At 38.2% G+C, this 11088-nt stretch overlaps 2 protein-coding genes across 4 annotated transcripts in view; both read left to right on the forward strand.

Annotated features, from left to right (window-relative positions):
* NFU1 (NFU1 iron-sulfur cluster scaffold) overlaps positions 1 to 4478 on the forward strand; it is a 21849-nt gene extending 17371 nt beyond the window's left edge. For all 3 annotated transcript variants that reach the window (XM_006775329.2, XM_006775330.2, XM_015571510.1), the window contains 3 exons: positions 529 to 589; positions 2561 to 2735; positions 4292 to 4478. In XM_006775329.2, coding sequence (XP_006775392.1) covers positions 529 to 589; positions 2561 to 2735; positions 4292 to 4336 — 281 coding nt within the window. In that variant the 3' untranslated portion in view covers positions 4337 to 4478. The remainder of the gene's footprint in view (positions 1 to 528; positions 590 to 2560; positions 2736 to 4291) is intronic.
* A 1148-nt stretch (positions 4479 to 5626) lies between these two features.
* The window catches only part of GFPT1 (glutamine--fructose-6-phosphate transaminase 1), a 78088-nt gene continuing 72626 nt past the window's right edge, over positions 5627 to 11088 (forward strand). The window contains exon 1 of the mRNA XM_006775349.2: positions 5627 to 5741. Within this exon, the coding sequence (XP_006775412.1) occupies positions 5627 to 5741 (115 nt within the window). The remainder of the gene's footprint in view (positions 5742 to 11088) is intronic.

An 11088-nucleotide genomic window follows, 5' to 3' on the forward strand; every position in this document is an offset into this window, starting at 1 on the left:
GCGGGCTCTATTTTAGGCCCAGGCAAGGGACCCCCAGCTCCCGGGACTGCCAGCTTTGACCCTGCCCAGCTCCCATCGCTGGCTCCACCCCTACTTCCTGCTATCACTGGCCAGGGTGACAAAGGCGCCCAATTCTCCCATCATGTCTGGGGGGCAGGGCAAAGGCGGCCCTGGGTCTTAGCTCCCCCCTGGCTGTTAGCTCCCCCCTGGGTTTCCTTCACAGCACTGTCAGTGGCAGGGGGCTTCTTCCTGCTTTCCCTTTCGCCTCCCTGCATTGTGCCTACATATGCAAATTAACGCCATCTTTGTTGTCAGTTAACTGCCATCTGAGTTGGCAGCTAATTTGCATATCCCCCTGATTAGCCAATGAAAAGGGTAGTGTCGTACGCCAATTACCATTTTTCTCTTTTATTAGTGTAGATGAAATATTAAAATTACTAGGTTAAAATTATCCTATTTTAATAGTACTTGTATTTGCCTGATATGAAATGTCTACTGTTAATATGTTTTATTTGTAATTGTTTCTAGGATCTGAAGAAGATGATGAAGTTGTGGCAATGATTAAAGAACTATTAGATACAAGAATACGGTATGTGCTTATCTTTCTACTTGAGATCATATATACTGCAGAGCTAATTTTCATTATAGTTTGGTTGTCTATGAGATTATATTAGAGTTTTAAAAGAAGTATAAGTTAATGTAAACCACAGAAGGTTACCATGATAGTTGTCTATATTCACTCCGAATTTTAAAACTATCTAAACGTAATCAGTAAAGTACTTTATCTTTCACAGTTACCATTTAGGTTTGATGTTGTTATAATACCAAATTTCTGAGAAAAAAATTAGTTTAATAGTGTTTGGGAAGATTGTGAGGAGAGGATTACTTGTATTTTAGGCTATTATCCATAAAGAATAAAATTAAATAAGTAGAGAACTTCCTGCTCTGAGTTTTTGCTTGTAGCAGACCAATGGCTCTGGTGTTAAGTCCCAGAAAAGCTAGGTAAAATACAATTTAAAAAAAATTGTGTGTGAAGACATTAAATAGCTAACAAAGCGAACTAGATCTGGTAGGGAAGAAAGCACATTGAGGCTTCCCTCTGGGCATTTGCTGATACTTGGTGTGAGGCTAGAGTATGAGAAACTGGCTTGGGGCAGCTGCTAAGAATCAGAAAAACCATATAGCTTTTAGCAAATTTGTTGAAATGGAAGACAACAATTAAAATTCTGGGTCAATAAAGCTTTGACTTAAAGGGCCAAGATCCTAGAGAGAAGTTAAGAAAAATTAAGCCTAACACTCAGAGGTTCTCTCCACATGGCACATGCTTATTCTTAGCTGTGTAAGAGAAGAGACCAAGAGGTCAGACAAAAGCCAGTTGGAACACTAAACAGAGTTTTGACAGTTGTACGGTTCTGGGAGTAACAAAAGTTGGAGTTTAGGACCAGTCAAGGAAGGTTGGGGCCTCAAGAAACATCCAGACTCTTAGTTGGGTTCCCTATAGGACTATACCCTTGAAATGGGGACAAACCAGAGGTAGACCATGGTCAAGAAAGAAATCACAAAGGAAATTTAAAATAGAATACGTATCTGCATCACTTTTGAGTTTTTTCAAAAATAGTTTTTTTGACAGGATACAAGAAAAATCACAGAAAAAAACATTAATTAGAGTACAGTAGAATTATGACTTCATCAAAAGATGCCATTTACAGTGAAAATCAAAGCACAGAGTAGAAGGTATTTATAATACATATATGACAGACTATATTTAAAAACTCTTACAATTTGTTAAGAAAACAAATATTCAGAGACTGAAGCAGTCTCTTCATGAAAGCATTGGAGCAGCTACTCAAAAACTACAGTAGCCAAATGGCCACTAGACACGAGAAAGTGCTCAACCTCATTAGTCATTGTGAATATTCTAATTAAAGCCACAATGAACTATCACTGCACATCCACTAGAATGGTTAAGATAATTAAGATTGACAACACCAATTGCTATTGAGGATGTAGAGCAACAGGAACTCTCATACCACTGGTGGGAATATAAGTTTATATAACTCTGAAAAACTATTTAGCATTTTCTGCTAAATCTGAACATATGCATATCCTTTTGTTTTTAAATCCTCACCCAAGGATGTGTTTGTTTATTTGAGAAAATTAATTGAATTGATTGTACGTGATTTCTACATATTTTTATTAATGTTATATTTCAATGAAAAGTTTACCTGAAAAAGAAAGCTAGCATGTGTCAGATTCTCTGTATTCACCCAAAAGAAATTGAGTATATCTTAGGTAATTACTATAATTATTAGGAAATTTGAAATTTTAAATGCTGAAAAAAATTAATAAGCAAGACTAAATATAGAAAGTAGAGCATATATTTATATGAATGAAATTGACAAAATTAAAATTATAAATGAGACTAGCCTCATTTCTCTATTGTAAAAGTAACTCTGACTTTGTGAACATACCAATACAAAATCTAAGCTCTTAGTTATATTAAATTTTTTTGATGAAAATTTCTATTCTCTTAAATATCACAAATATACTGTGACCACAGGCCAACTGTGCAGGAAGATGGAGGAGATGTAATATATAAGGGCTTTGAAGATGGTATCGTACAGCTGAAACTCCAAGGTTCTTGTACCAGCTGCCCTAGTTCAATCATTACTCTGAAAAATGGAATTCAGAACATGCTGCAGTTTTATATTCCAGAAGTAGAAGGCGTAGAACAGGTATGCCAATATTATGCAATGGTTTTAATATTAAAATATCAAATAGATTTAAGATAAACATTTGAGAAGAAAAGAAATTCATGACCTGACATTTTCATCAAGGGCTGGATCTTAGTGTTATAATTTTTATCAGACTTTATGACTCTTTAATTTAGAATTAACTTTAGTGTTATGAATACCTACTGTGTGCCAGGCATTTTTACAAATATTACTTCATTTAATTTTCTAATAGTATGGTATAGTAATAGATTTAAAAACAAACAAACATTTTGTTCCATTTTCTGCCATATGCCTTTTCCTTTTTTTGGCCATATCCCTTTTAAAAATTACATTAGTTGACACTGTGGATTGACAAAGGAACATTTTTGTTTACTTGTCCAGGGTGGGGTGATGAATTGGCTGTCAGATTGTAAACTTGAATTGGCATTTAATTGTAGTAGGTGTGGTGAAGGAAAAAAAAATTCTTCAGTTTATATAACTCTCTTCCTTACCAAAGGAGTTGTTCTTTATTATTTGAGTAATATATTAACTCATGAAAAGACATTAATTTTATTTTTTTCTTCAAGTATTCATTAGTTTTATTAACTTACTAGAAATGAAAGTCTTAACATTTTTCTAAGGTTTGAAATGAATTTTTATCTGAGTAAGATAAAATAGTTGCCAATATATTTTGTTTACTTACTTTTTGGGGGGATTCATTTTATAAAAAATTTTTTGATTGATTTTTAGAGAGGGAGAGGAAGGAAGAGATAGAGAGAAACATCAATTTATTGTTCCACTTATTTTTTTTAATATATATTTTTTATTGATTTCAGAGAGGAAGGGAGAGCAATAGAAACATCAATGATGAGAGAGAATCATTGATTGGCTGCCTCTTGCAAGCCCCCCACTGTGGGGAAGCGAGCCTGCAACCCAGGCATGTGCTCTTAGCCAGAATCCAACCTGGGACCCTTTAGTCCGCAGGCTGATGCTTTATCCACTGAGCCAAACCGGCGAAAGCTTCCACTTATTTATATATTCATTGGTTGATTCTTGCATGTGCCCTGATTGGGGATCGAACTGGAAATCTTGGCATATCTGGGCGACACTAACCAATTAAGCTACCCGGCCAGGGCTCAGAATTCATTTTTCTAATGTATATTTTTACAGTTCGGTATAGAACCCCAGAATATATTTAAATAAGTAAGATGCTGTTTTGTTAGGGAGGGGGGTAATCAATTACATTAGTCTTATGACTAGGAAATACCAATTAATCTTTATAGTCTTCTCTGACCAGCTGACACTCTGCTATTGCCTCTTTTGGGACAAGGAGACCAGAGCTTTTAATTAATTTGCTAATATTCAGTTTGCTTCTATGTTGTTAGGATACCAGGTTACTATGCAAACCTTCTGCTTTGGGGCTGTTGATAGATTTATTTTTATTGACTTGCATTACTATAGAATAGAGTATTTCAGGTAAGAAAGTAATGTTAAAAACAATAAAATAGCAATTTCTAATTATATTCTTAATTCTTAAATTCTCTTTGTTTTCTTTCTTTCTTTTTTTTTGGTTCTAGGTTATGGAAGATGAATCAAATGAAAAAGAAACAAATTCACCTTAAAATATTTTGAGTCTTTTGGGGGCCCAGCAATCGGACTTATTGATACTGTATACCTTGCTTTTATTATTAACTGCTAAGGAACTGCAGATTAATAAAATATGCCCTTCAAAGAATGATATATAAATAGTGCATGTTTACTTGACCTCATATGAGTTATTTATAATATCCTGAATCATTTTCTGTACACATGAATTTTATTCAGGGATATTTTATTTTTGTTAGTCATTTTTCATGGTTAATTCTTTGCGTAATGTTTGAAGCAGTTTAAAATACATTTTACCTCATCTCATTTATTTTTAAAATGCAGAAGTGAACAAGGAGAATATACTTTAAAAAATATTCTAAATGGCTTAGCTTTTGTGAGATGTTTGAAACTATTTTTTTAAAATATATTTTATTGATTTTTTACAGAGAGGAAGGGAGAGAGATAGAGAGTTAGAAACATCGATGAGAGAGAAACATCGATCAGCTGCCTCCTGCACACCTCCCATTGGGGATGTGCCCGCAACCTAGGTATATGCCCTTGACTGGAATAACCCCAACTAAACAATTTTGGCTTAAAAATGATATCAGGCTGCCCTGGCTGGTGTGGCTCAGTTGTTTGAGCATTGTCCCATGCATTGAAAGGTGGCCAGTTTGATTCCTGGTCAGGGTACATGCCCAGGTTGTGGGTTTGAGACAAAAAACAAACACACACAAACAAATCATAACGCTGAGTATTGATTAAAACAAAAACAGATTCCAGAATGTAGAAAAAAATTCAATTAATTATAAGACAGTGCAGGCTGAATTGAGAAAAACTGCCTTAGCATGCTCAGGCTTTACCTTATGAAGCAGAATCTCTCTGAAATAAAGATGAGAAGCTGATCTGGTCCTTTTATTGGCTTCTGACTCAGAGATTTATAGTCTGTGCCATGCCAGAAATTTGGACAACTCTCTCTCTACTATAGGAGTACTGCTTTTTAAGATACCCTACATAGCAAATTATCCTCTCTCCTTTTTCTGTAGTAATTCAGAGACAACATTTCACAAACAATATCAGGAAAAGAAATATGGGTATATTACATCTCTGGATTTCTGGTCTCCAAAAGTACAGAGATTAAGATAGGGACGGAAACAGGAAGAACTCCAGCAGTTGTGAATGCCAAGATTGAAGTTTTTATTTTTGTTCTTTGATTCACATGAACAGATAATTGAGTTTGGACAATGTATTTCCTGAGCTATTATAGATGAATTCAGCTTATATACTCTTGGGATTGCTTTATAAACTAGGAATTGACTCACGCAATCATGGAGGCTAGCAAATTCAAAATCTGCAGGGTGGCCCCAACTGCTGCAGACAGGGAAGAGCCTATGTTGCAATCCAAGTCCAGCTCTGCTCGTGAATTCTTTCTGCTCTGGAGAGGTGAGTCTATTGTTCTAGTCCAGCGGTTCTCAACCTGTGGGTTGCGACCCCTTTGGGAGTTGAACGACCTTTTCACAGGGGTCGCCTAAGACCATCGGAAAACACATATATAATTATATATTTTTGTGATTAATCACTATGCTTTAATTATGTTCAATTTGTAACAATGAAAATACATCCTGCATATCAGATATTTACATTATGATTCATAACAGTAGCAAAATTACAGTTATGAAGTAGCAACAAAAATAATTTTATGGTTGGGGGTCACCACAATATGAGGAACTGTATTAAAGGGTCGTGGCATTAGGAAGGTTGAGAACCATTGTTCTAGTCAACTGATTGAATTAGGACCACACACATTATGGAGGGCAAGGTGCTTTACTCAAAGTCCACCAATTTAAATGTTAATCTCATCCAAAATCACCCTCAGACACATCCAGAATGTGTGCTAATATCTGGGCACTGTGGCTGAGCCAAAGTGACAAAAAAAATAACTGTCACAGTGAATGAAGTTTGCTTTTATGGCCAACTTATCTCTTTAAAAATTAAAAAAAATTATTTTAGAGAGAGAGAAATTGATTTATTGTTTCACTTATTTATTCATTCATTGGTTGATTCTGGTATGTGCCCTGATGGGATTAAACCCGACAACTTTGGAGTATTGGGATGATTCTCTAATCAACTGACCTACCTGGCCAGAGCCCCTGGTTAACTCATCTGATTCCTTCTTCCATATTTTACCCCCCCTCTCTGCATTGCCATACTCAGTTCCACAGGCTCTTATATTGTCACGTTTTTGCCCAGTGTCATCAATCGAGGTAATCTGCCCAGGTCTGCCTTCCTTCTGATTTCAGAATTATCTTCCCTTCAAAATTTACATTTCCTCAGTGACCTTTTCACACCTGGTATGGAAATGAAAAGTAATCCTATAAATAGTTTCACTCTAAAGTGTTAATAGATCATAATGACTTAATGTAGATCTCCTAGGGAAGAGGGAGGTGTTCTGCATTAACTATACACTGGCCAGATTATTATGACCACCTGACGATTGTAGGCAAATTAGCCATACCCTGCATCGTATGGGATATGGAAGCCGAAGGCCTGTTCGAACACTTTGCTGTCTGTAGTTACCAAGATAAAACGGCTTCAATTCGCACAGGAACACAAGGAGTGGACAGTCGAGCATTGGAAAAAAAGTCATGTGGTCCGATGAATCACATTTCCAGTTGTATCATGCAGATGGCGGAGTGAGAATTTGGTGGAAACAGCATGAAAGCATGCACCCCACATGCATGAGTACAACCCTTCAAGCTGGTGGGGGCAGTGTTATGGTTTGGGGCATGTTTTCCTGGCATGATTTGGGCCCTTTAATTCGTGTGGAACAACGTCTAAATAGCACAACATACCTAAGTATCGTTGCTGATCAAGTTCATCCTATCATGTTGATGGCATATCCCAATGGAGATGGCTTCTTCCAACAAGACAATGCACCATGTCACGGTGCTCATATTGTGCAGGAGTCGTTTCAAGAACATGAGGGAGACTTTACCTTCTTAGGTGGCCCCCACAATCACCAGATCTCAATCCAATTGAGCATTTGTGCGACAAAGTTAAAAGAGCCATCAGGCAGCTGGTTCCACAACCATCAAATCTCACAGAACTGGACAGTGCTATTCATCAGGCATGGTGTCAGATTCCTCGCATCACCTTTCAACATCTCGTGGGGTCAATGCCATGAAGAATCGCCGCAGTATTGAAGTCAAAAGGTGGCCCAAAGAAGTACTGATGGAGTGGTCCTAATAATATGGCCACTCAGTGTAAATGGACAGGTGGACTTTAGGCATGTGATAGCCAATAAATGGAGGTAATTTGGGACAGGAAACTTTTTGGTCTCCTATAATCACATTTTGTAAATGACTAGTTCTCTATAGTCAAGGCCTATTTAACATCTGGTTCCCTTTCTGATGTGTTCAAAAAAGGGCAAGTGCAAATATATGAAAGTTTGAGATAGTATTCCTGTTTCTAAAATTTTTATTGATTTTTAGAGGGAGAGATAGAAACATCAGTTATTCCATTTATTTATGCATTCATTGGTTGCTTTTTTCCCCTAAAATATATTTTTATTGATTTCAGAGGAAGGGAGAGGGAGAGAGAGAAACATCAATGATGAGAATCATTGACCAGCTGCCTCCTGCATGCTCCCCACCGGGGATGGAGCCCACAACCCAGGCCTGTGCCCTGACTGGGAATCCAACCATTACCCCCTGGTTCATAGGTCGATGGTCAACCACTAAGCCACGTAGGCCTTTTTAATTTTAACAATTTTATTGCTATTTATATTGGGAGTCAGCCAAGGGATAACAAAACTCACAAATGTGGAAGTTTGATAATCTTATACAGCTATTTCAATTATGGTTTTTCATTTCTTTAGAAATGACAACTAGAAGCCCTGATGCATAGCAAGGAGGAGGCTGAGAACCATTAGATTTCACAGGACTAACCTGGGAAATTGAGTAGCATAAAGAGACAATAAATGACACACCATCATCACTTTTTATTTTTTCAATTCTGTTCAAAAGTTTTGATCAGAGAAAAAATCCTTTCCATTTCCTCAGATGTTTGAATAAGACCCAGATGTCCCCGTTCATTCCTAGGTAATTTAATTTTTTCTTCTGCAGCTCTGATTTCCAAATGTGCAGCTCAGGCAAAGCTCTGTAGATGGGGTTCAGACAAACAAAATGCTTCTATATCAGTGTCTGGACTGGCACCTGGTTACAAAGGGCTCTTTGTTTCAGTGGGTTGGTGAGGTTGTTCAAGGTTGGGTTGGTGTGGAGGAAAGGCTGTTCCATGACGTGACTGCTGCCTGTCCTGTGAGCTAGAGCTAGACCAGAACAGAGGTTGCTTTCTGTAAACCCACCTCTCTGAATTGATGTTATTCTAACATAAATTTATGCCTCTCTTGCTTCCTGTGATATGCTGGTTCCTGGAACAGGTTGTTGTCCTGACTTGGTCAAGCACATAATTTCTAGCATTCAGGTACTAGTGCCTGTGATTATTGGCCACTTTTACCCTATGTAATTCTTTGGTATCTGGCAGTGAATGGCATGGGGACCCATTTTGTTTTGCAGCTACCCAAGACATGCCTTATAAGTTCCCCTTTATAAATTTTATTAATTACCTGACTAGAGTGGCCAGCCTCTTTCTTTGGTCTTTCTCTGCCTTCCACTTATGGAGGTAAATTTTCATTCTTGGGGCTGTCTCTGGGTCTGCGTGTATTAAACAGCTGGGGAAATAATTGGCCTTAAAAGTTTCTTCCTCTCAACTGATGCATAAGCACTTTCCAAAATAGCTGTAAAATGGAGATGGACAAGACAAATGGATAGTCATGATGGAGAAACAAGCAGAAGAGGAAAGCAGGGGGTTCAGCAATTACAGTTTGAGCATGAGAACTTCGGTGGTCCTGCTGTCTTTTCTTTGTGGCATTGACAGGATTTCTGGCAGCTTACAAAGGTGTCCAAACATTGTAATCATGCCCTGGCCAGCGTGGCTCGGTTGGAGCGTCTTCCTGTGTACTGAAGGGTCTCGGGTTCAATTCCTGGTCAGGGCATATACCCAGGTTGATCCCCATTTGGTGCATACAGAAGGCAGCCAATCGATGGTTCTGTCACATTGATGTTTCTTCCTAAAACCAGTAAACACACACACACACACAGAAACATTGTAATCATACCTTGACATCTTGGAAGTTTTACTGAAGGCTTACCAGAACCGCTTAGATGAGGGTCTGAGGCTAACATGTACTTTGCCTCATAAACATAGCATGTTTATGTCCCAAACGTGTTGTCTCTTTTCAAATAGCTCACTGTTGTTTTATAAATTTTGCTCTGGGTGATACAGGAACCTGTTTAAGGGCCTGAAATATTAAAGGGTTTTCATGTTAGAAATACTCTGATTAGTTCAATGTTACATTTTCTGGCCTCTCTTTGAGGCCAGTGATAAAAAGACATCCCCTCCCCACCCCAAGAAAAACTGAAAAGCCCTTTGCTCACTTGATCATAAAACCAGCCATAGAAAGTAAACTCTACTAAGAACATTAGACTTTTTTTCACTCATTCAAAAGCATTTTTGATCCCTTACTTTGTGGTAAGTTCTATACTAGGTGTTGAGTATGCAAACACTTGTTCTAGCTTCAAGAAACAGCCTAGTAGAGGAATATGCAGAAAGCAAAAGTAAAAAATTAAAGTATATTGCTTTAAAGGGGGCAACTCAAAGAATGAGAGGTTAATGCATGTCCTTATGTCTCTCTGGGGGAGACAAAAAAGGTTTTCCCTAAGAGGTAGCATTTAAGTAGGGAAGGTGTGTGGATTCCATGAAGAGTAACCAAAGTGTGCAAAAGTCTTGAGAATATTGGCCCAATTGAGAGAACACCTGTTCAGCGTTATTGGAGTGTAAAGAGCTGGAAGGTGTGGTAGGAAAGGAGCAGCAGTGAAGTAAGATGAGACATCTGGGGTCAGAAGTCCATGCCATGTTCTATGTGCCATATAAGTTTTTATTTGATTCTACTCTAGAGTCATTCATAGAGTTATGATAACCATCTACATTTTACTAAAGACACTATTTAAATCTTACTAAGCAACTGCTCAGGTAATAAATTCTCAGAAACATCATCTCTCTTTGATTAAGTTTCTCTTGGCAGGAATGGTGCATTAATTAATAGAATTAGTTAATCGTTGATGAGTCAAATGTAAGGCTGTCAAATCTGGGCAATTCCTACAGTCCTGTCAGGTGGGCCAGCAGAAGTCTCCCCTGCTCCTCTGCAAAAAAAAAATTTTGAAAAAAAAAAAAAAAAAAAAAAAAAAAAAAACAAAAACAAAAACAAACAAAAAAAGGGGTTAGGGAGTCAATGAATGGGGGCGGAGGACTTTTGGAGGCCAAGCATATAACATAGAGCCTAAGTCGGGAACTGAATTGCCTGCCACCTGGAAGACTCACAGAACCTGCACAGCGCTTTGCAACCAGGAATTTTGGTATCTCCTTCCTCTAAATTCTTTGCCATTTTTTTTAGGTCTATATCCTTTTCCCACCCTGATTTATTTGTCCGGTTGGCCTCTGCTTTCTTCCTCCTTCCCCGCTTCCTGGCGGGCTGGAACTTGGAGCCTAGGATTGAACTAGGCGCGCCCCCAACGTTATTTGCTTTGCTAACAAACCCATCCTCTTTCCTAATCTTCTTCTCATTCCAGCCAGCCAACAAGTTTCCTCCTCCCCCGCGGCGCCGTTCCTCCCGCTACTCGCCCCGGGGCCGGGCGGCTCCAGGAACCTAAAGCGGATGCGCCCGGAGCCGCTG

The sequence above is a fragment of the Myotis davidii genome, unplaced genomic scaffold, assembly GCF_000327345.1.
Source record: "Myotis davidii unplaced genomic scaffold, ASM32734v1 scaffold247, whole genome shotgun sequence".
Lineage (NCBI taxonomy): Eukaryota > Metazoa > Chordata > Mammalia > Chiroptera > Vespertilionidae > Myotis > Myotis davidii.